The sequence below is a fragment of the Salvelinus alpinus genome, chromosome 9 (genome assembly GCF_045679555.1).
Source record: "Salvelinus alpinus chromosome 9, SLU_Salpinus.1, whole genome shotgun sequence".
NCBI classification, from domain to species: domain Eukaryota; kingdom Metazoa; phylum Chordata; class Actinopteri; order Salmoniformes; family Salmonidae; genus Salvelinus; species Salvelinus alpinus.
The window spans coordinates 16,798,287-16,824,118 of record NC_092094.1 but is presented as its reverse complement, the minus strand read 5'-3'; the positions used below and the strand labels follow the sequence as shown (position 1 = coordinate 16,824,118).

Below are 25,832 nucleotides of genomic sequence, written 5' to 3'. Positions count from 1 at the left end.
GAACAAGGAAAGGTCATTTTTTCATCTACAATACGTTACAACTAAATAAAAATATATAAGTATGAGGTAATTGCATGGAGTCAGGTCATGCACCCGTGTGTCAGTAGAAAAGCAGAATAATGCATCTTTTGTTTGCTGAAGGGGCCTTACATTAAGGAACAGGGCCACATAACAGCACTTAGACCTAATCACTTCCTCTGGGAGATTAGACCACCTCAACTGTTACTGCATAGGATCGCAAGACTCTGCATACAGCACACCAACATACTGTACGTTATGCACTGTTGTTCATGTATACATATAGACTAGTTGAAGAATAGTGTTACTTTTTCTTTTCTCCTTTGCTGCTATTGAGATTGAGGACACTACATGCATTAAGAAAGCAACATGCAGTACAACAGGTCATAACAGTTGATTCACAAATGTATAGCCTGTTTTCTTATCATTTCCAAGTGCACATCATTGTTTTAATTTACACTGATATGTAGGACCTTACATTTAACAGTTCAAATGTGTATTTTATTCTGTATAATGTTAATTATTGTCGTATTTTGTATAATACGTTTTAACAATTAAAATATAGTGCAATACAACACCGACTATTTTAAAACAGACGTGCAAGAATACCCTCAAACTTCTTAGGCAACAAAGGTAGTCTATGGCTATGTGAGCCCATTTGTAGGCTATCCAAAAATATAAATGGTTCAAAAATAGCTTGCTTTTAATCCTATTTACAATTCTACTAACAGTTGTCCCAGTGCAGTCCCCTCCTTGGCTCCGAGCTTCTGTAGCCTACTGTGTGCTCTCTGACCCCGGTGGCAGTCCTCTCGCAGACTCGCGCTGCACTGCTCGGCTCTCTCGGGCTCCCCCCCTTCTCTTCTCACATCGAGGCTCCTATCTCGCTCGTTGCCTTTCTGTCGCATTTCCTCAAGAGCCAGCCGAGGGTCTCCCAGGGTCGAAGGTTCTGCCCTGCTAGCCACGACCTCCACCTCTCAAGACCTCCAAGTTGTCTGCGTTATCTATGGGACCGCGTTTTTGACAACATAGACAGAGAGCTAACCCCGAGAACATATCTACCGGATGAACGGAACTCGCCACCCGTTTGGCAAGAACATCGCTGGGAAAAAATAACGAGGCACAAAGCGGTGGGTTAGGGGTGATTTGTCATTTACGAGCCATTCGGATACAGAGGTTTCTGTCGAGCCTGTAAATGTTGTTATTCGTAATATTGTAGATGAGAGAGCTTGGTTTATGTTTGTATTTTGTTCTGTAATGCAGAATAGGCCTACAATAAATGAGGAAGAACACGATCTTGTAATATCGGGTGAGAGGTTCAATTTAGTCTCTTCTGTGTCTTTAGGCTGATTGGTAGAAATGGTGCATATATTTAAAAATCACCGTTTCCAAATGTTGCAGCGTGAAACCAAAATTAGAGGGAACATATGTTTTTATGTCAAATATCCTGTTACAGTTCAGCTTGTAGATAATCAGCTTGTTACAGTTGACTGATAGTAAATGTCTGTCTGCACTCTGCACCGCTGCTAACCGGCTAATGTTAAATTCGTCTGGGTAGTTTTTATGTTTTAATTTTCAGTTTCCAATGTCTTGAACGAAAGTGGTGTGGTTTAAGTTCACTGTTTTGTCATCTGGCCAATACAGCAAATACAATTCGTGTGGTTACATTGTATCAATTCACTCTGTCACTTTTACATTTGTAAAAAAAATGTAGGCCTGGGTTATTTCAAGCCTTTTGATTGGAACACAATGCTTACAGTAGTTTGATATTATATATTTTCTACTGACGTTACAGTATTGTTAAAGGTTTAATGTTCAAGCTTGTTTTGTATCCTATCTACTGTAGTTAAAATCTATCAACACTTCAGAAGACATTAGCGAGAAATATGGAAGTGTATCACCTCTTCTGATATTAGTGGTTGAATAATTCTTATAATCTGGGCGTCTTCTTGATGTTGTTTTTGTACAACACAAGTGGTTCACTTAAAGCTGTCATTTACAGCAACACATTATTTGTAATCATGTCTGCTGCACAATTACTGTATTTTGAGGTGTGCTCCTCTCTTTTTGTTTGCGGTGGTACAGATTGTGGCCAGTTGTCCAGAGGGCCGGTGGGTCTGAGTTAGTGAACGGGGCTGTTCTGAATGATGCCCACTCCCTAAAATGGTTCTGGATCCTGGTAAACTAACTGCCCATGTCCCAAGCAGCAGAGCCATGGCTCACAGAAACCCCCCCTCTCAGGGCAAGGTGACTGTCACTGTGGACGAGTACAGCTCCAACCCCACACAGGCCTTCACCCACTACAACATTAACCAGAGTCGCTTCCAACCACCCCATGTCCACATGTGAGTATCTATCTAGCCGCAGACCTGCACTGTATCTATCTCTTTTTCATCTGATGGGCCATTACAGTGCACAGAGGATTGATTGATGAATGTGTTCAAACAAAAGAGTAAATATATGGACATCTGGCCTCATAACATCCACCACCATACCTTCTGTGTGCTCTATTCTCAGCGCACATTAGCTCGTCTTGAATAGATGGAGTATGACTTAAACATGTTTGGTTATCCTCAGTGCCCTGTCAAATAACCTACAGTGTGTGAGGTTAAAGTGTGTGAGGCGGAAGCCACCTTTCATGTTATTAACGTAACGGAGGTCAGAGGTGAGGTGGGTTTATAAGCTATTTAACAATGCTCCTTTGACCTCTGGGTCACAGCTCAATTCTAAGTAACTTCCCTATTGACTTCTAATCATTAGGATGTAATGAGTGTTGCTGTGGATGGGATGGGTGGGCCTGGGGTGGTCAGAGTGGGAGGCAGGCGCTCCTGGCTGGCTGGCTGGCTGGCTGACTGGCTGGCTGACTGACACACAAAACTAGCTTTTCCAGCAGAGACAAAACAAAGGTGTAAGACAGATGCTGTCTTTATAGAAGTCAGGACTTCTGTTAACCAGTGTTTTTCACTTAGTCCACGATTAACCTTTTTTTAAATTGCAGTTTTTAAATCACATCTGCGCTCTCTTTGTTTGTCTTAGACCATGGACAGATGTCTCAGTACAACAGCGAGGTGGACCTTGTATCAGTTAAATTGTTTATTGAAGCTATAGTAATCAAATTGGATGGAGCATTTTAGAACAGGAGAGTGTAATTAACGGAAGAAGCCAAAGTCAGCAGTGATAGAGATATAGGTACGGTAATTCATTAATATATGATGGACACATGGCAAGAGTAGGGAGTAATGAATAACCTCCTGGATTTTGTGATGATTTGCATTAAAACACTTTGGTCGACTCATTCAAACTAGCAACTTAATCTATAATTTGCCAGCATGATTCCATGCATCGCAGCTGGGCAGTTGGCCAGCCCTGGCAGCCCAAAATTCCACATGAGTTCACAATCACTGCCTGGCTCCCAATGACAAGGCAACTGTGAGACTTTATGAGGGACCTGCACTAACTTAAAGGTTGGATGGCCAATTCCAGTTTGGGATTCCTTAGACATCTTTAGAGAAGGCTGTTTTATTTGTAATATTATTTTCTATTGGAGGTTGCTGCACATGACACATTGACAACCTAGGTTACATTTTCAAATGGAGGGCTGCTTTAATAATTTGACACAAACTCATACACTGATTCTGCTGTCCCTCTTCGATGACAGGGTGGAGCCCATTCCCTATGACACCCCTAAACCCTCCGGTCATACACGTTTCGTCTGCGTGTCGGACACACACTCCAGGACGGATGGGATCCAGATGCCATACGGGGATGTCCTTCTTCATACTGGGGACTTCACTGAACTGGGCCTACCCTCTGAGGTCAAGAAATTCAATGACTGGCTAGGTAAAGAGAGTCACACACACTGCTGTTTTTTTGCTCTGAGCCCTCAGCATCAGGGACGGTCCTTGCCGCCCTAGGCCAGACCAAAAATGATGTTGAAAAGACGTGTAAAATATGTATTTTCCAGATGTTGAAATTAGGTTAAATTTAGGTTCTGAATGAAAGGTGAAAATATGTATTTTATGGACGTCTATGTATTTTATGGACGTCTATGTTTGGCCCAAATCAAGGCTGGTCCAGACCGGACCGGTCTTCATTTGAATGTCCAGGGACATTGATTTATGGTCCGGACTAAATCTGAACCAATCATAGACGTCTATGTTTGGTTCAGATTTAGTCCGGACCATAAATCAATGTCCCTGGACATTCAAATGAAGACCGGTCTAGACTGCACCAAATCTGAACCAAAAAGAGAAGTCCAAAAGGTATTGGCGGCGGTCCGTGCTTACTGAGGTGTAGCCTACAGTTTTGCCTGAAATTGAATTTTGTCAGCTGCAATGGTAGGCCCACCATTTGTAAAACATGCTTTTGCATTGGCTTTATTAGGCCTGATTCATGTGGCTAATCAATTTGGCTACTTAAGCTCTGAATATCAGCTGCCCAACTTTATCAGGAGTTATCGTGAGCCTATTTGCGATGTGTTTACACAGCGGGAAATGCAGAAGTATTTTTTTTTATTGCTATGATCAGCTTGTCCAAAAATGTACGGATACAAGCTTGATGCGGGGGCAGGGTAGCCTAGTGGTTAGAGCGTAGGACTAGTAATTGAAAGGTTGCAAGTTCGAATCCCTGACCTGACAAGGTACAAATCTGTCGTTCTACCCCTGAACAAGGCAGATAACCCACTGTTCCTAGGCCGTCATTGAAAATAAGAATTTCTTCTAAACTGACTTGCCTCGTTAAATAAAGGTCAAATAAAAAATGCAACTGATCATGTCAATTGGGTGAAACTCCTGGACAACAGTTGATTGTCCATTCCATATGATCCATTTTACTTTGGCCTGTTTTAAGGATATGTTTGTTAACATGACAGCACATTTTTTATTTGATTGGGCGCCATCCCTCGTTTGATTGGAGAAACCTGCATGATGTAAAAAGTGTGCGTCTCATTATATTGTCATAGATTTTATCTCCAGCCTATAGACTACAGAGAAGGCCCCATACTCTTTCCACTATATCCTGTATCTGCTACATGATTGATGTTTGATCATTTTGTTGACGTAACGTGGAGGAGCACCGGAACGATGTGTCTCTCCAACAGCACCCTGCAGAGACAAACTGAGAATGGACAAGCAAAATATTTTGCGCCCCTGCCTTTGACAAAGTGGGCACTGTTTATCACAGGGCGGCATCAGTGGGCTTAAAAGCCCATTTTGCCACTGGTTGAGATATATTGTCATTGGGTTATGGCAGAATTATGTGAGGTTTTATGTGTTGTTGTTGTTGGAGGTCTTGGTCAGTTTAGCTCAGAAAATGTCTCCCTCGTCAATCTGCCGCCATAGGCGGTGGCCTAATCCTGCCTAATGAGCGTGCCGGCCGTGCTCAGCATACTGTACAGTAACCTCTATCTTGACTAAAAAGGTTATTTGCTGTAAGTTACTATACCAACCGTATTTGGTATAATTTGGACTTCCTTATTTAAGCAAAAACTATTCTCCTCATAAAAATTGTCTGCTTTGACGTTATTTAATATTTACTACTGTAAATTAAACATTTGAAATTAAGAATCCGCAGAAAGGAAGAAGTAACTTTCCTTGAAGGCCACACATTAAAACACTGCCATCCTCCTCAGTTTCAAATACATTTTAGCCTACAGCCGAGAGAAAATTGAGTTGAGCTTTCAATTTGAGCCCTATACAGAGCTGATGCGGTAATATAAGAGGTAACTGGGACAAAGGACCTCTCTCCAAGAAAGTAAAAAGGTCAAATTGTAAAATTCCCCTTTGTTGACTGAGATGTGCGTTGGCTGGGTAACTGAGGTCTTTATCTGCAGTTATTGCTCTTTTGTAAGAGGGGAGAAAAGTTCACCCTGGTCTGAGGAGGTCAAGAAGCCTTAACCTTTTCATTTGTGGCGTTTTACTTTCATGGACCATTCCCTTAACATCTCAAAGGCAAGTTTCTATTCTAGTGAATGAATATTGATTCACCAACTGGGGTATTCCCAGAAACCATGCTACTGGCCAAAGCTATGTAGTGTTTATATTCTGTACATGTTACTTGCCTTATGTTGAACAGTAACAGAAAGCTATCTATCCCATCCATATTCAACATGTCTTTCCTGCTGTCTCTCCTGCAGGGAGTCTACCTTATCAATTCAAGGTGGTGATTGCAGGGAACCATGAACTGACGTTTGACAAGGACTTCATGGCTGAGCTGGTCAAGCAGGATTACTATCGCTTTCCCTCCGTCTCTAAGCTGAGACCAGAGGACTTTGACGATGTTCAGGCCCTTCTCTCTAACTGTACTTACCTGCAGGACTCTGAGATCACAGTCAAGGGATTCCGCATATATGGGGCACCATGGTAAGTTGCTCTCTTGTCTTGAGATAAGTATCATGACTTATTTACGTGTAGTCGATAGTGTTACGATACAGTGACTATAGAGGCTAATCGCTGAGTGACAGACTTTTGCATAATATGGCCTCAGTGACACTGATCACTGTACCTGAGTTTGCCAGGGTTGCTCAAATATTATTTACATACAGTAGAGGTCATGACACTTTGTGTGGCCACTCTCTTTGCTTGCTTATTAAGTCCCTGAATGAGTCTAGTTGAGTTTTTCTTAGTCGTGTGTGTCCATGGTGGATATGAAACACTGCAGACCTACCCCATGCTATTCACTGCTTCTAAGTTCTACATTCCTTATTGCTTTCTTCCATTTCCATACCTCATTGAGGGGATTGCCTTGTGTTGTCCTGAGTCCTGACAGGGACTCCATGTCTTTTATTAGACACAGAGTGCGTGAGAGAGAGACGTCTGTGGTTAGTTGGGTGTGGGTCAGTGCCAGCCGTGTCCTCTCCTCCTGTCCTAGACTTGGGGCATGTCCTGACACGCTACAGGCTGCCGTGGAGACAGACATGTACTTACAGTGTACTCGGCTCCAGACTGTTATGTCATCACACACCCATATCCTCAGCCAGCCACACCGCTGAGTCTGGGGCCCAGTTAACCCTTCACCCACTGCTTTTCTAGTTTCCCTCCGTACTACGGTGTCACTGCTGAATGAGTGATCTCTGTTTGGATTAGGAAGTCAGACGGAGGGGTTTCTAAGAGATCAAGCGAAGAGTTTCGATGTAGGCCTATCGCATGATGCTTTGATACGTTTTAGAATGCTGTGTCTGCTACATATTTTCTATATTTATTCCTGTGAGACACTTTTTCAAAAGGGGATATTGAGGCTATAGTTACAAAACGTAACGTAATGTATAGAGCTAACCGAACGTTATCCCCATTCCTGGTATTTCTTTCGTATTCTCCCCAGTAGGGTGGACAGGGACAGGGACAGGGACAGGGACAGGCAGGCTGGCTGGCTAGCTGTACCAAGGCCTTGGGTGGCTGGAGAGGGTCGAGGCCAGAGCAGTGGAATCAGGCCATTGTGTGTCAGTCTGACTGACCCCAGTCTGGCCTCCACAACTCCCTGCTGGCTGACACACACACACACACACACACACACACACACACACACACACACACACACACACACACACACACACACACACACACCTCCTTTTACAGGCTCTCTCTCCCCCAATCCCAGATCTAATAATGTTCTGTGAACCACACGCCCCCCTCTGCCCGTGTTGTTCTTCATCAGTCGCTGGACGTGTGTTCTGGGAGAGAGAGAGAGGGGTTTAGGGGGCTTTTGTCTCTTCAAGTCCCAGCTGAATAGGTATGACTACCCTGACAATGACAGTCTGACCAGGTGTAACGTAATGATGATGACAGTGAGAGAATTGGTCTTTTAGGTTTTCATACCTTAACCTGGCTCAGTCACTATTATATTATATTTGCGTCCTGAGCCCAACTCTCATTCTCAGGGGTTAACCCTCCCGTCTTGAGGTGGGAGCTCTTCTAGCATGATTTAATCATATATTTGCCACTTCAAAGATGCTGGATATCCTGGTGATAAAGAAATGTTTCTCACATTGCAGGCAGAAAGGAAAGGGCAACAATGAAGGCAGAAACATAGCTTTTCAGTCACAGAGTAGTGCTGAATCAAATGATTATCTTGGAAGAGGAGCAAACCAGCTACCCAGATGCATGATGGGAGGTCTGTGGTAGAGCTCTGTGGTCGTCATTACAGGGGCTATTTTCCAGATCTCTGAGCCTCTCCAGCAGGAAGTGGCTTTTGTTCCGACACGTTCTGGTTCTTTTGTTGGAGCGTACGGATCAAACCCTGGGCCTGACCCCCGCACCCCCTTTAGGGACTGCACTCCCAGGAGGCCACAGTAACCGTTGTCACCTCAGAGCCTAGTGATCAGAGGTCATTTCCCCCGCCCGCAAACAGATCAGCTAGGCTTGACAGACACTGCAGGCCTGCTCTAGGTCTGAGTCAAGACTGACTGACACCGTCTGAATGAATCGTTTTTTTTTTGTGGGGGGGGGGGTGATTGTCAAAGCCAGAAATTCAAGACCTTGACTTCTAGACACTTCTGATAGCACTGCAACAGACTTTAGCCAGATAGCATGTCTGTCTGCAGACTTAAGCTTCACATTTACATTAAATGTTCCTTGTCTCCTAGTAGAATTGAATAGCTAATACCTCATAACCCCTGAGAATGAGAGTTGGGCTCAGGACGCAGTGGAATGCTTACTTATGGGCCCTTCCCAACACTGCAGAGAGACATTTAAAAAATAATAACATAAGGAATAAATACACAATGAGTAACGATAAGTTGGCTATATACATAGGGTACCAGTTCCGAGTTGATATGCAGGGGTACGAGGTAATTTAGGTAAATATTTGTATATAGATAGTGGTCAAGTAACTAGGCAACATAATTCAGTAGATAATTAACAGTAGCAGCAGCATATGTGATGATTCAAAATAGTTATTGAAAAAGGGGTCAATGCAGATAGTCCGGGTAGCTATTTGGTTAACTATTTAGCAGTCTTATGGCTGGGGGGAAGAAGCTGTTCAATGTCCTTTTGGTTCCAGACTTGGTGCATCGGTACCGCATGCTGTGTGGTAGGAGAGAGAACAGTCTATGACTTGGGTGGCTGGAGTCTTTGACAATTTTAGGGCCTTCCTCTGACAACGCCTGGTATAGAGGTCCTGGATGGCAAGGATCTGGATGTACAGCATGGCTAGCTCAGACCAGGGGGAGGTGTTATACTATAGACAGCATGGCTAGCTCAGAGCAGGGTGGCAGTCTGAGTCTGGCTTTAGAAAATCAAAGACTTCCTCTAATCCTCTTATGGCGGCAGACACACACTGGTCATGTGACCTTTTGGGTTTACATTGGATGAGAGCCCGTCAGGCAGAGCCACAAAGAAAGTGTGGATCTATGTTGCCATGGAAACCATAGCAGTCGTGTGTGTGTGTCGCTTCAGTGTGTGTTTGCCATTAAAGCACTTCCACTGTGTGTGTGTGGGTCAGTGAGGACAGCATAGCTCTGAGCCTGCATCTCCCCCAATCTCTCACATGGACACCCATGCTGGGCTGGTAATGTACTTTATTGACTGGGAGACTGGTCTCACTGTCATGTGTAGCTTTGATTTCCTGTCTGTTTGTGTAGCAGATAGATAGGAATGGAAAGCTGCCTGACTAATTGCCAACAGTGTGAGAGCTTAGCCACAAATAAACTGTCTGTTTATGGAAATAAATAAGGCCATATCTGACTCTGAAATGAGGTTGTAACTCCCTAGGTAAGGGCTCCAGTTTCAGCATTACTTGGTGGAAATTCCTACTACTGCTCAATGTGTGAAAACCCTCTTTCTAGTCACAACAACTTGGGACTGACCTCAAGTCATAGGCTGAATCACAAATCACTCACTCGGAGGGCCCTCCGATGGTTTGGGATTCACCGATACTGTGGCAACCAGTGTCTTGCAACAGTCAGCGCAATATATGTGCATGTTACTTTCGGTCTAGTGTGTGTGTATTACTCTACCCTGCTCTGCTCTACCCTCCGCTCTACTGTGTTCTACCCTGCTCTACTCTACCGTGCTCTACCCGGCTCTACTCTACCCTGCCCTACAGGCCCCTGCGAGGCCTTACCTGCTGAGTGCTGACATCACTGATTGTAAAAGTGACTTTTGGCCCGGAGGTGCAAACTGCACGTCAGTGTTAATTAGCTGCTCATGTCGCCAGTGCTGCACTTCTCAGATCTCTCTGCACTGCCCTGCTCTGGCCCCAGCTCTGACTGACTGACTGACTGACTGACTGACTGCAGTGCAGCGCTGGAGGCTTTCACGCTCACCCAGCATTAGGCAGTCAGGCAGGCCAAACTGGGGCACAGGAAGAGAGGCCAGGCTGCCTGAGGGGGGCAGGCAAAGGGAGGGGGCAGGCAGAAGAGCGGGTCAGACAGACAATAAGCATAGCCCAGGGAGAGGTAGAGGAGGGGAGAGGTTGAGATTAGGAGTGGGATGAACACCCTCAGAGGAGGAGATGCCTGCCCTCTATTCAGAGGATTACCATTTTGGATGAGCTCCAGCCTACCACAAGGCCACAGTGGATTCAGAAGGCTAGGCTTTTTGACCTATCTTTGGCAGGTTGAATAATGGTTAGGGTTTTATCTGGTTTCAATGCCCCCCCCCCCCAAAAAAAAAAATATCTGCAAAACCGCTTTCATATATATTTTTTTAAATTAGCAATCGAGATGATTAAATTGTCAAATGTAATGGCCAAGCCTATCAAATTGCTTATGACACAGTAGTAACTAGCTATGACAACCACTAGACCAGTGGTTCTGTCTGTATCAGTTCAAGTGGCTTTATTGGCATGGGAAGCATATGTTAACATTGGCAAAGCAAGTGAAGTAGATAATATACAAAGTGAACTAAACATTGAAAATGAACAGTAAACATTACACTCACAGAAGTTCCAAAAATAATAAAGACATTACAAATGTCATTATGTGTATATATACACAGTGTTGTAACGATGGACAAATGTCATTATGTGTATATATACAGTGTTGTAACGATGTGCAAATGTCATTATGTGTATATATACGGTGCTGTAACAAATGTGCAAATAGTTAATGTACAAGAGGGAAAATAAATAAACATACATATGGGTTGTATTTACAATGGTGTGTGTTCTTCACTGGTTGCCCTTTTCTTGTGCCAACAGGTCACAAATCTTGCTGCTGTGATGGCATACTGTGATATTTCACCCAGTAGATATGGGAGTTTATCAAAATCGGGTTTGTTTTCAAATTCTTAGTGGATCTGTGTAATCTAAGGGAAATATGTGTCTCTAATATGGTCATACATTTGGCAGGAGGTTAGGAAGTGCAGCTCAGTTTCCACCTCATTTTGTGTGCAGTGTGCACATAGCCTGTCTTCTCTTGAGAACCAGGTCTGCCTTTGGCGGCCTTTCTCAATAGCAAGGCTATACTCACTGAGTCTGTACATAGTCAAAGCTTTCCTTAAGTTTGGGTCAGTCACAGTGGTCAGGTATTCTGCCACTCTGTACTCTCTTTTTAGGGCCAAATAGCATTCTAGTTTGCGCAGTTTTTTAAAATTCTTTCCAATGTGTCAAGTAATTATATTTTAATTTTTCAATGATTTGGTTGGGTCTAATTGTGTTGCTGTCCTGCGGCTCTGTGGGGTCTGTTTGTGTTTGAACAGAGCCCCAGAACCAGCTTGCTTAGGGGGTTCTTCTCCAGGTTCATCTCTCTGTAGGTGATGGCTTTGTTAAGGAAGGTTTGGGAATCACTTCCTTTTAGGTGGTTGTATAATTTAACGTTTCTTTTCTGGATTTTGATAATTATCGGGTATTGGCCTAATTCTGCTCTGCATGCATTATTTGGTGTTTTACGTTGTACACAGAGGATATTTTCGCAGAATTCTGCATGCAGTCTCAATTTGGTGTTTGTCCCATTTTGTGAATTCTTGGTTGGTGAGCGGACCCCAAACCTCACAACCATAAAGGGCAACGTGTTCCATAACTGATTCAAGTATTTTTATCCAGATCCTAATTGGTATGTTGTATTGTATGTTCCTTTTGATGGCATAGAATGCCCTTCTTGCTTTGTCTCTCAGATCGTTCACAGCTTTGTGGAAGTTACCTGTGGTGCTGATGTTTAGGCCAAGGTATGTATAGTTTTTTGTGTGCTCTTGGGCAACGGTGTCTAGATGGAATTTGTATTTGTTGTCCTGGCGACTGGATCTTTTTTGAAACACCATTATTTTGGTCTTACTGAGATTTACTGTCAGGGCCCAGGTCTGGCAGAATCTGTGCAGAAGATCTAGGTGCTTCTGTAGGCCCTCCTTGGTTGGGGACAGAAGCACCAGATCATCAGCAAACAGTAGACATTTGACTTCAGATTCTAGTAGGGTGAGGCCGGGTGCTGCAGACTGTTCTAGTGCCCTCGCCAATTTGTTGATATATATGTTGAAGAGGGTGGGGCTTAAGCTGCATCTCTGTCTTACCCCACGGCTCTGTGGGAAGAAATGTTTTTTTGCCTATTTTAACCGCACACTTGTTGTTTGTGTACATGGATTTTATAATGTCATATGTTTTTCCCCCAACACCACTTTTTCCATAAATTTGTATAGCAGACCCTCATGCCAAATTGAGTTGAAGTTTTTTTTTAAATCAACAAAGCATGAGAAAACTTTGCCTTTGTTTTGGTTTGTTTGTCAATTAGGGTGTGCAGGGTGAATACGTGGTCTGTCGTACAATAATTTGGTAAAAAGCCAATTTGACATTTGCTCAGTACATTGTTTTCACTGAGGAAATGTACGAGTCTGCTGTTAATGATAATGCAGAGGATTTTCCCAAGGTTGCTGTTGATGCATATCCCACGGTAGTTATTGGGGTTAAATTGGTCTCCACTTTTGTGGATTGGGGTGATCAGTCAGTCCTTGGTTCCAAATATTGGGGAAGATGCCAGAGCTAAGGATGATGTAAACAGTTTTAGTATAGCCAATTGGAATTTGTTGTCTGTGTATATTTTATCATTTCATTGAGGATACCATGAACACCACAGGCCTTTTTGGGTTGGAGGGTTTTTATTTTGTCCTGTAGTTCATTCAAGGTAATTGGAGAATCCAGTGGGTTCTGGTAGTCTTTAATAGTTGATTATACAATTTGTATTTGATCATGTATATGTTTTTGCTGTTTGTTCTTTGTGAGCCAAAAAGATTGGAGAAGTGATTTACCCATACATCTCCATTTTGGATTGATCATTCTTTGTGCTGTTGTTTGTTAATGTTTTACAATTTTCCCAGAAGTGGTTGGAGTCTATGGATTCTTCAATTACATTGAGCTGATTTCTGACGTGCTGTTCCTTCTTTTTCCGTTGTGTATTTCTGTATTGTTTTAGTGATTCACCATAGTGAAGGCGTATGTTTTTGGTTGGATAGGTTTCTCAATTTCTTTCTTAGGTTTTTGCATTCTTCTTCAAACCATTTGTCATTATTGTTCATATTCTTCGGTTTTCTGTTTTAAATTTTTAGATTTGATAGGGAAGCTGAGAGGTCAGATATACTGTTAAGATTTTCTACTGCCACGTTTACACCTTCACTATTACAGTGGAACGTTTTGTCCAGGAAGTTGTCTAAAATGGATTGAATTTGTTGTTGCCTAATTGTTTTTTGGTAGGTTTCCACACTACAGTCCTTCCATCTATAGCATTTCTTAATATTACTCAGTACCTTTTCGCTTTTTCTCTATATCACTTTGGTCAGGTAAAAATCCCACTGCTTACACCAATTACTCCACGCAGTGTGTTTCCGTGAGCCTGCCCTCCTCAGTCCATGTATGTGTCAGTCGGGGTAAGAGGCCTTGCTATTACCCAACCACATCCACCACCCAGGAGCCAGCCAGAGCTTGTTACCCCAACAACATCATCATCCATACAGCTTATTACAGGACATCACAAGTGCTTTAATTAGCCTCCGTCTAGCACCACAATGTAATGACCTGTGAAATAACCAACCAGAGCGATGCCCTTTACCAGAATGAATATTAAGTGGCTAATTTGACTAACCAGACCCATCCTGAGCTATCTCTGGAGAAAATACCCTGGATGAGATGACTGATGTGGTATGAACTGTGTATAGCAGAGATCATCAACTAGATTCAGACGCGGGCCAAGTTTTTTTTGTTGAGTGCATGGTCAAGAGGACAGAACATAATTACAAATAATTTGTAGACTGCAAATTGACGGCAAGAAGCCCAAATATATATGATGTTTGACTAAAGCATAATCATTGCAAATCTTGCTTACATTTGTGGGAATACTTGGGAACATATTTATTTTCAATTAAAATCACTTGGAGCTAATTTCCTGGTGTCCAACAATGAAAATGAAAAAACTCTGGGGCCAAATGAAACCACTGCCCCGCGGCCTGCTAGTTGGGGAACCCTGGTGTATAGCCTACTGATGATCACTACCAGGCTGGAATGAAGGAACCCTGGTGTATAGCCTACTGATGATCATTACCAGGCTGTAATGAAGGAACCCTGGTGTAGAGCCTACTGATGATCATTACCAGGCTGGAATGAAGGAATCCTGGTGTAGAGCCTACTGATGATCATTACCAGGCTGGAATGAAGGAACCCTGGTGTATAGCCTACTGATGATCACTACCAGGCTGGAATGAAGGAACCCTGGTGTATAGCCTACTGATGATCACTACCAGGCTGGAATGAAGGAACCCTGGTGTATAGCCTACTGATGATCACTACCAGGCTGGAATGAAGGAACCCTGGTGTATAGCCTACTGATGATCACTACCAGGCTGGAATGAAGGAACCCTGGTGTATAGCCTACTGATGATCACTACCAGGCTGGAATGAAGGAACCCTGGTGTAGAGCCTACTGATGATCACTACCAGGCTGTAATGAAGGAAGGAAAACGGACATTGACACTGAGGAGGGTGCTTTAGAATAGCAGCTTCTCAGTAGTGTTGAGTGGGTGATTGGACCAGTGCAGTGTCACAACAAGCCTGGCTGAGTACATGGCACGGTGACGTGTAAGGTGACTCGTGTCTGCCAGAAGCTAGGACATCTGTCCAGGCCAGTGCACAGCAGAATGCAGCATTTGCGACATTTGTGACTGAGTACACGTGTTTCCTAGGTAGTGTAGCAGCCCATGGCATTACAGACAGACTGGACAGACGGTAATCCCCCAGGCCCTTCATTTCCCTCTCAGTACTACTTCTACTGCAGCTGAGTTGTTCAACATTACAGCCAGACAGCCATATGCCCTTCTCTTGTAGTCTAGTGCTAGTACAACCCCCACATAGTCCTGACTGAGGTGATTAATATTTGAAGATTACAGTAGCCCTTTTAGATTGGAGAAAGTTGAGGTACTCGCAGGGCAGTGCATTAGAGTAGCTGACCTGGCCGCTTTCATAAATATCCTGAAGCTAGGGGTGTGGTTGGTGCACTGTTTTAGAGTTAAAAAGGTCTGGGCACTGTCTGGGCCATGTCTGCATTCTGTATCAGGTTCAGCTGACAGGTCACCAAGCTCAAGTGCTGATACAGCTCAAATCAAACAGATGACTTGCTGGCTTGTTGTGTACATTGAACAGGGTTGCCATATTGAATAAGAGGACCTTGTCAGAGCTAAGCTTGTGTGTGTGTGTTGTGTTGTGCGCACACGTACAGGTGTGTGTGTTTGTGTAATGACAGAGAGAGAGGTGATGATCATATAGCAGCAGGTCCAGACAGTGGCTGTTATTTCAGGGCTTTAATGTCTGCTGCCTGCCTGCTGCGGGGGTCAGGGTGGGAGTCAGCCAGCAGAAACATTAGCCTAGCAATGGTGAAAGATTGCACCCCTGTGTATAACCCAACACGCTGCGTGCTAAAGCAGGCACTGGGCTTTATTTACTCTGCTATCAATCACAATCAAGCTGCCACTGGCCTCTTAAATAAGAGGTCCAGGCACGCAGATTAGGACCCAGCATTATTTCAGGGTTCGATACTGTGACCAAGACTGTTTGACCTGGCAGTGCGACACATTTTTTGTTTATCATTATTTATTCAAACAGTAATATTTAATTGACCAAAAATAAACCAACTTTCTGAAGAGGAAAAAACGGCAGAGGAATACCCCTGCGTGTGTGCAGTGCCCGTACAATTTGCGTAGCCGTTAACGATGTTACTGATAGCCTAATCCTATTCGGGTATATGGAAATGCCAGTAGCCTGTGCCTACCTGGGAAAACCATCATTATTTGCATCAATCCAGTGGCCATTTGTAGAGCCCAACTGATATAGGATTTTTAGGTCCAATACCAATTTTAGGGATGCAAACTTCACTGGTCACCAATATATCTGACGATATGTGACCGACCTCCTTGATTCTGACTTATGTAGCAAATTTTGAGAAACAGATGCCTCAAGTCCTCAACTGGCAGCTTCATTAAGTAGTACCCGCAAAAAACACCAGTCTTAACATCAACAGTGAAGAGGCGACTCCGGGATGTTGGCCTTCTAGGCAGAGTTGCAAAGAAAAAGCCATATCTCAGACTGGCCAATAAAAAGAAAAGATTAAGATAGGCAAAAGAACACAGACACTGGACAGAAGAACTCTGCCTAGAAGGCCAGCATCCCGGAGTCGCCTCTTCACTGTTGACGTTGAGACTGGTGTTTTGCGGGTACTACTAATTAAGCTGCCAGTTGAGGACTTGTGAGGTGTCTGTTTCTCAAACTAGACACTCTAATGTACTTGTCCTCTTGCTCAGTTGTGCACCGGGGCCTCTCACTCTTTCTATTCTGGTTAGAGCCAGTTTGAAGGGAGTAGTACACAGCGTTGTCTGAGATATTCAGTTTCTTGGCAATTTCTCGCATGGAATAGCCTTAATTTCTCAGAACAAGAATAGACAGACGAGTTTCAGAAGAAGGTTCTTTGTTTCTGGCCATTTTGAGCCTGTAATTGAACCCACAAATACCATTTTTGCAATTTAATTCAATTTAGGCTACTTTAGGGAAAACTTAGCTGATGCTCCAGATACTCAACTAGTCTAAAGAAGGCTAGTTGTATTGCTTGTTTAATCAGCACAACAGATTTCAGCTGTGCTAACGTAATTGCAAAAGGGTTTTCTAATGATCAATTCGCCTTTTTAAAATGATCAACTTGGATTAGCTAACACAACGTGCCATTGGAACACAGGAGTGATGGTTGCTGATAATGGGCCTCTCTACGCCTATGTAGATATTCCATAAAAAATCTGCCGTTTCCAGCTACAATAGTCATTTACAACATTAACAATGTCTACACTGTATTTCTGATCAATTTGATGTTATTTCAATGGACAAAAAATTTGCTTTGCTTTCAAAAACAAGGACATATCTAAAGTGACCTCAAACGTTTGAACTGTAGTGTAAGTTGCTAGCACAGATTGCTTGCTTGCTAACTACCTTGCTGGCCAGATAGAGCCTTACTTCATTGCTGGTTAGCTAGCCAGCTAACGTTAACCAAGTGAGAGTGTGATGAGGACAGGGTTGCTTGCTTTGTGAAGTGTACTTTTGATTATTTACTTATTCAAATATGCTGTCGCTGGCTGTGGCAAGCTACTCACGTTAAACCACCATGACCACTCTTACTCTCACCATTCAGTAAGTCACGACGTGAATGATGTTCAATGAGCAGCTTTTAGAGCTCCCTCTTCAGGCAACCATTGAAAAATTCTAAATGTGACTGCAAATGAGCACACATTTGTTCATTCTATGTATATAATATCAGCACTTTATCGGTGGAATAAAGACCGATACAAACATTGCTGTGAAGGCTCATTTTTAATATCGGTCAACCGATTTATCGGTCGGGCTCTTGCCATTTGTTTTGAAAACACCATCACAATTGCTCTACAAACATAGGTGGCACGTCCATCAGCTAAGTTTTCCCTAAAGTAGCCTAAATTGAATTAAATTGCAAAAATGGTATACCCTAATTAGCCTACTCCTGTCTATACAGAAGTAAATTAAATAATTCATAATAGGCTACTACACCAGAAAGCATGATTTGGTCACAGAGGATCATTAGCTTTAAAAAAGAACAATGTTTTAAATCACAATGCCTACAGTCGGAATGGCCCACAATTTGGGCGGCGCACACGGCAAATACCACATGATTGTTGAGTTGCGACTGTCAGTGAAAAGTAGAGGTCCTTCCGGGCATATCACAATAGTTCATCATAGTTTGGAAAGCAAATGGCTATATCTGTTAAGAGAAGACGAGGAGATGAGGGAAAAAATGATTTAATCCATTTTAGAATAAGGCTGTAACCTACCAAAATGTGGGAAAAGTTAAGGGGTCTGAATACTTTCTGATGGCTCTGTATATGGATCAGACAACTTCGTTTTTAGGATCTGTTTGTCAGTGTCAGCACAGAAGAGCAGGCTACCGTGTAATTGTTGTCATAAAAGTTAGTGTAGAACCCTGGGTTCGATTTTTTTATCTGCCCCAGTCAGGGCAGACAGTGGCGACCAGACTTCCACATCCTGATGGATCATTCCCTGCAGGAGATAACAGCAGTGACCAGAGGTAGTCAATCAGTTAGCCTAGTGATGACAGCCAGGGTGGGAGAAGACACAGCTAATCTTGTGTCTACGTGGTCAAGCTAACCACAATCTCCTACCCACAATATTCCCCCTCCTGCTCCCTCTTCTCCTCCCCCCTGCCCTCCCCCCCTTGTGCTCCCTCTTATCCTCCGCCCTGCTCCCACTTTCCCTGCTCCCCCCCTACTCCCTCTTCTCCACCCCCCTCCCACTCCCTCTTCTCCTGCCACCTCCCCTCCCTCTTCCCCTGCTCCCTCTACTCCCCTCCTAATCCCACTTTTTATGCTCCCTCCTCCCCCCTCCTGCCCCCCCCTCCTGCTCCCTCTGCTCATACTCCACCCCCTCCTACTCCCTCTTCTCCCCCCCTCTCCTGCTTCCTCTTCTCCCCCCCTCTCATGCTCCCTCTTCTCCCCCCCTCTCCTGCTCCCACTTCTCCTGCTCCCTCTGCTCCCTCTGCTCCTACTCCCCCTCCTGCTCCCTCTGCTCCTACTCCCCCTCCCTCTCAGCATGGGAAGATAATAGCGCCCTCGGGTCCTGGGGAGCAGGCCCCCCCACCACCACATCCTGGCTATTACTGGCTTCCATATTGAGCAGCACAGCTCATTGTTCATATCTCGTCTATGTTTGCTCTGCTGGGTTGGAGAGCGACAAGAGAGACGCCGGGGAAACGCAGGATTTATCTACCCGCTGGTGTCAGCACTGAGATCCAGGTGTAACACAGAACAGGTTCTGCTTTGAATCACAGGGTTGGAGAAGGCAGTGTAGCCCAGCCTGGAGGAAAATACACTACATCACCAAAAGCATGTGGACACCACCTGCTAGTCGAACATCTCATTCCAAAATAAAGGGCATTGATATGGAATTGGTTTCCCCCCTTTGCTGCTATAACAGCCTCCACTCTTCTGGGAAGACTTTCCACTAGATGTTGGAACATTGTTGCGGGGACTTGCTTCCATTCAGCCACAAGAGCATTAGTGAGGTCGGGCACTGATGTTGGACGATTAGGCCTGGCTCACTGTAGGGGCGAGCTAAGGGGCCTAGCCCAAACCATGAAAAACAGCCCCAGAACATTATTCCTCCTCAACCAAACTTTACAGTTGGCACTATGCATTCACCTGGCATCCGCCAAACCTGGATTTCTCAGTCGGACTGCCAGATGGTGAAGCATGATTCATCACTCCAGAGAACGTGTTTCCACTGCTCCAGAGTCCAATGGCGGTGAGCTTTACACCACTCCAGCCGATGCTTGGCATTGCACATAGTGTTCTTAGGATTGTGTGCGGCTGCTCGGCCATGGAAACCCATTTCATGAAGCTCACAACGAACAGTTCTTGTGATGACATTGCGTCCAGAGGCAGTTTGGAACTCACTAGTGAGTGTTGCAACCAAGGACAGACGATTTCTGCGCACTTCAGCACTTGGGGATCTCGTTCTATGAGTTTGTGTGGCCTACCACTTTGCGGCTCAGCCGTTGTTTCTCCTAGACGTTTCCACTTCACAATAACAGCACTTATAGTTGTTCGGGGCAGCTCCAACAGGGCAGACATTTGATGAGCTGGCTTGGTGGAAAGGTGGCATCCTATGGCAGTGCCACTTTGAAAGTCACTGAGCTCTTCAGTAAAGCCATTCTACTGCCAATGTTTGTCTATGGAGATTGCATGGCTGTGTGCTCGATTTTATACACCTGTCAGCAACGGGTGTGGCTGTAATAGCCGAATCCACATATTTGAATGGGTATCCACATGCTTTTGTGTATATATAGTGTATAAAGGTGCAGTCAATATGAATGGGCTGTTTGTGAGCTACTCCGTGCATGGCTATGTCAGACCCTTGCTACCGCACAGTGGAGGCTGTAACAGAAATGCTGATACTGTATGTAACACAAGACCATACAAATCTTTATGTACATTTGAAATGAACTTGGCAATAGTGGCATGGTATTAGTTTTGTTTTCATCTTGATTAAAGCTATAGAAAATGTGCAAAATGCTAAATCAGACAGTGTGTGAGTCTCAAACTTGGCCCAGAGCCTCACCTGCACTGGAATGGCTCTTGGCGTGAAATCCATCTTTGATCTGAAGGGAAGTATCAATCTGCAGTGTTTGTATGTGGTTAATGTCCCCCTAGGCAGCAGCCCTGTGTTGAACCCTCCAGAGAGATCTCCCCCTGCATCACGGTATAGCCTAGACTGTTCAGACAGGTTGATGAATGCACTGCGGGCCATATCAGTCATATAGTCATACGCTATCAGCGTTCATTTAGTCCAGACCAAATAGCTTCCACTTCGACCCCTCCCTCCTCCCCCCGTCTCCCCAACCTCTTCCAGTTAGCTCTGGCCAGAATTAGCCGTGACCTTGGCCTGACGTGTGCCGTTCTGTCTGTCCATTACGGCCGGGGCAATCTCTTTACCTCCATGTGCCCTGGCTGTCGGTAAATAAAGGCAGTAGTCAGACAGACATACTGCTGTGTGTCAGGAGGCCAGGGTCCCAGGGGAGACATGAAACTCTTATTAACATGCTTCTTCTCATTGGTGCTGACAGCTTAATCCATTTCCAGTGTTTGGATGACCGCTGTTATGCTGTGGCACGGGCCAGAATGAATGACCTAGTCGTGCGATAACCCTCTATCTCCCTCAATGGCTGGCTGTCTCCTGGTCCCCCCCCCCCCCTCCCCGGGCGCTCTGCCTCCCCCTCGTGCTCCTTGTCCCCCCCCCTCGGGTGCTCTGCCTCCCTGCTCCCGCGCTCTCCCTCTCTTCCCCTCACGCTCTGTCTCCCCCCTCTCTCTCTCTCTCCCCCCTAGATCTCTCTCTTGTGCAGGTGTGTGTGATGTATATTTCTTTTAACTGTTTCTACTGTGTGTTCCTACAGGACACCGTGGTTTAATGGCTGGGGTTTTAACCTTCCCCGCGGCCAGTCTCTATTGGACAAGTGGAATCAGGTTCCGGAGGGCATAGATGTTCTCATGACCCACGGACCTCCCCTCGGTGAGTTGACTTCATAGAACCCCAAAACACCCCATTCTACAGCCTTTCCCAAAGACTGCTAAAACAGCTTGCACTTATGAATTTGACAGTATAGTTACTGTCACTCATTCATTGAACTACTGGAAGAAATGGAAGCAGAGATAGGGTGAAATTTTTCTTACGTTAAAATGAGCAACAAGCTACAAAGACTGCAGTGAGGAGTTTGGTATTTTTTGACTGTGTCACGTCAGGTCCAACTGAACAGGTTTTCTTTGTGACCATCAGCAAATTCTAATTCATTTACAGCACTGAGATCGCCTATATGATCCATTCAAACATTCACAGCACATATAATACCGCATCATTGTTTTCTAGTGTAATTCCGATTCTCCAGCACACCTTCATTACATTAAATCATTGAGATGAGTTATTGAAATATTCCATCCATTTACTCTCGCAGAGAGTTTCACTTCCTGATAAAGTGCTTGAGGATAATGGCAAACTTCACAGATTGTGTCTAAAACTTTGCGTTTATCTGTGCATTTATACAACAACGTTAAGATATGGAAAATGTCGCCCTTAGTTTGTCTGACCTGTTTCATGAATGAAGACGCTAATGTTCAATTTATTTCTGCTATGTTCATTTGTCTTTGCAAAGGTTAATCAAGTGTGTTAATTAGTCTATTGTTGTGGTTTGGGACAGGTTTCCGGGACTGGGTTCCCAAGGAGCTGCAGAGAGTGGGCTGTGTGGAGCTGCTGAACACAGTACAGCAGAGGGTCCGACCCAAGCTCCACGCCTTTGGGGGCATCCATGAGGGTGAGTGTTCTGTGCTCTGACCTCCATGGTCCTGGTTCTATAAAGGACTGAGCATCCATGTTAGGAAGTCGTCAGATTTCAGGCAAAACGCTTCTTAACATGTATGCTGTTCTAAAGAATGACAGTTAATCCTGAATCAGTTAATCCTGAACCTGTGCCTGTTATTGTCTCTGTTTTGACTCTGGTGTCTAATGTCTTTGTTCTCTGTCTGCAGGGTACGGCATTATGACGGATGGATGCACAACTTTCATCAACTCTTCCACCTGTACAGCCAGTTTCCAGCCCACAAACCCCCCCATCGTATTTGACCTGCCCAACGCATAGAGCATCGTAAAATAAACCAGCATTTTTTTAATTCAGTTGTACGAAATGCTAATCTTCAAGATATTTGTCTTTTGTAAACTGCTTGTAAAAATGCATGAAAATCGGATTCTGGTAATGAAATGATCTTTGTAAAATATTCCATATTTTCCATTCGTTTGCATTCGCTGAAGTGGCTGGTTTTCTGTATCATTGTTTTCTTTGTTTCCTCTATAAAGATGGATAAGCGCCTTGCCTCACAGGCAAGTACACTGCCTGACCGTAACATTACTCTTTACATAAGCAATACTTGACCTCATGATGATGATTGAACATGCATTTGGCATTGTAACTTAAATTATTTGGTCTCTGTTAAAGGCCTGTGTATTGTTAAAAATGAAGCCTTTGAAATGAAATTGTATGTTGACATTTGTATGAAATTGGTCCAATTATTATATACCCAGTATAGATGAATCTCTTGTGCTCTCACACTTGTGTAGGAGCTTTATGTGTACTGGTGCATCATCTCCCTTCATCTGGGGCGCAACGTTTTGGAACGTTCAGAGAGAAATATGATATGTGGAACTATCTGCAACGTTCGACCACATTTGGCTACTGAACTTAACCGTGTTTTTGTCTAGTCAAGGTCATTGATTGACTGGCCAGTCTTGTGGTACTGTTTGACATCAAACCGTTCATTCCCATCTTATGAATAATCAGCTGTAAAGAACACTTTCACTTGATGTTAATTGAAAACAGATGCTGCATATTCCCTAATGACCCCATCTTCCATGGAGTACATGTGAGTCAGTGCTTGTGTGAGTTTTCAACATGCACGAATCAGGCATTTTAATCTCACTTTAAGATTTGTATCGATATTCAACAGCTGTAAAATATTTGGGATGCCCTCTAAAGTACAATTTTGCTAATTGTTTTGTTTTTTTCTCAGATTTTTGCACTATGTGAAAATGCTATCTTGCTAGCACAAAACAAGTTGCCAACGGTAGTCTTCTGTCATTGTAAATGCCTGTTTAGTTTCCTGGTTTATGAAACTTTTTTAACTTGATGAATTTAGTTGCCTTTATATGCAAATAAAATTGCAAGATTTTTACCTGTTGAATTGTTTTGTGTTTTACCTTAGTGAATTCTTTATATCATCAATAAGTCTTATTTGCCAAATTATTTCTAAAACTTAGTTGGACCTATTGCTCTTTATCACTTGTCTGGGAAATGTCTGCTTATCATTATGACAAATAGTCCCTAATACTGTACACCAGGGGTGTCAAACTCATTCCACAGAGGGCCAAGTGTCTGCAGGCTGGTTTTCAATTAAGCACTAGACAACGAGGTGTTGGGAGTTTCTTACTAATTAGTGACCATAATTCAGCAATCAATTACAAGGGAGGAGCGGAAAACCTGCAGACACTCGGCTCTCCGTGGAATGAGTTTGACACGTGTCCTGTACATTGTCCTCACTTTGTATACTGTAGAAGTGGTCATGCACACGAAGGAAAGTACAGTACATAATAATAATATATGACATTTAAGACACTTTTGTCCAAAGCGACTTAGCTAATGCGTTCCCTCTCGCTCTCCCTTGGATAGAGGTGAAGGTATATGTCACCCCCACCGGTCTTCCCTGGGCCAGACTGATTAACTCTTATTAATTATCCCTGACTGACAACACCATGGAATAATAGGTGCTATTGATACGGGTGGCTGTGACCCTATGCTGTCCTGGCAGCCTATTGATTGGAGAGATTTGTCAGGCTGGCCTTGGTCCTGGCCCTGATGGATGTCATATTGACTCTCCCCCGTTCGTAGACACCCAGTAGGTGGTCGCTAACACACCGGCTACTTTCAGAAGTTAGTCTTTCTGGTGTTTCCTCTCACTATTACAAATATACTGTAACTTACCATTCATCACTGTGGATATGTTTTATTGTTGTTGAAACCAGCTGGACATCTCAAGTCCATTTAAAAGGCCTGCCTCTTGGGAATTGGAGAGAAAATGTTGCAGTTTTCAAGCTAATTTCCTGCAATTCTACACATTTTGTCCTGCCCCAATTTGCTTGAAAACAGCAACATTTTCTATCCAATTCCCAAGAGGCAGGCATTTTAAATGTTCTTTCCCGGACCTGAGACTTGGTTCATCCAGCCATGTGCTGCAGATGTCAAAATCCCTGTTTTTATCGCACTCGAGTTCTGTTCTATTTATGAGAGGGTCCCTGAATCATTTTTTCATATTTTGTTGTTGTGGCTTTAAAGCTAATATCTTGTAATTCTAAACATTATGACATTAGGCAGAGAGAAAACCTTGCAGTTTTAAAGCGTAAATTACAGTGCATTTATGTAAAAGTAAAATATAAATTTTGGGGAAATATTATTTAGTTGAAAAATTGATAATTGGTGGAGTTCTTTGATACCAATATCCCTTTGAGCGTCCCAGGCCCATGTTGCCCAGGGTTAAGAACATAAATTGTAGATTAATAATATTGTATTGTATTGCACACTGTAAACTTACTCCACATATCCCTTGCCCAAAGTCATTTAATCTGTTAGTAATATTCATTAAAAAAATAAAGATTATTTTTTTATATTTTTTTTTAGATCTGGCGGTGGAGCCCCTGCAGTACCTCTGCTGACCCCACTTTAAGAACCCCTGGACTACACAACACGTCTGGTATTCATCCATTCACTACTTGTCACCCTGATTAAAGTTGAAATCCGTAAAGGGGGAATAGGCGCCACTGTTTGCCCAAGCACCTTCGTGATTGTTTTTGTTATGTTGATGAACTGGAGGAGCATCTAGCATCGTGGTTTGTAAAAGTCTCAGTACATATTCTGCTCTTTATCGCACGTGCAATGATGTCCGACGGGGACAAAACTGTTGTTTGAAGTAACTTCTTTGTTTTTGTAATATCACAAACACGTGGCAGTTTCACCAACTATGAATCATTTTGCGTCATCATGACGATGTGGCCGGTGACATTTTGCTTCTTGAAAACTTGTCTCCTGACATGCAAAACATTTTGGTACTGTATCAACAGTGGACTAATGAAAAAAATAGGGGATTTTAAGGATGCATCAAAAAAATTGCTACACAAACAGATGGACCATATGAGGAGAGATACAGCCATCAGAAATCCTGAGCTTGCTGATTTAATACTGAGTCAGGAAGAGTAGAAGAGACCAGGGGGAGAGGGTTACTGAACCTTCC

The 25,832-nt window shown here is 43.7% G+C and overlaps 1 protein-coding gene across 1 annotated transcript; it reads left to right on the top strand.

Annotated features, from left to right (window-relative positions):
• Window positions 1–753: 753 nt before the first annotated feature.
• On the top strand, window positions 754–23,732 carry LOC139584414 (metallophosphoesterase MPPED2-like). The gene is made up of 7 exons (XM_071416200.1): window positions 754–1,145; window positions 2,101–2,360; window positions 3,674–3,855; window positions 6,149–6,374; window positions 21,401–21,516; window positions 22,199–22,312; window positions 22,527–23,732. The coding sequence occupies exons 2-7, from the start codon at window positions 2,179–2,181 to the stop codon at window positions 22,634–22,636; spliced, it is 930 nt and encodes a 309-aa protein (XP_071272301.1). The 5' UTR covers window positions 754–1,145; window positions 2,101–2,178; the 3' UTR covers window positions 22,637–23,732.
• Window positions 23,733–25,832: the final 2,100 nt, after the last annotated feature.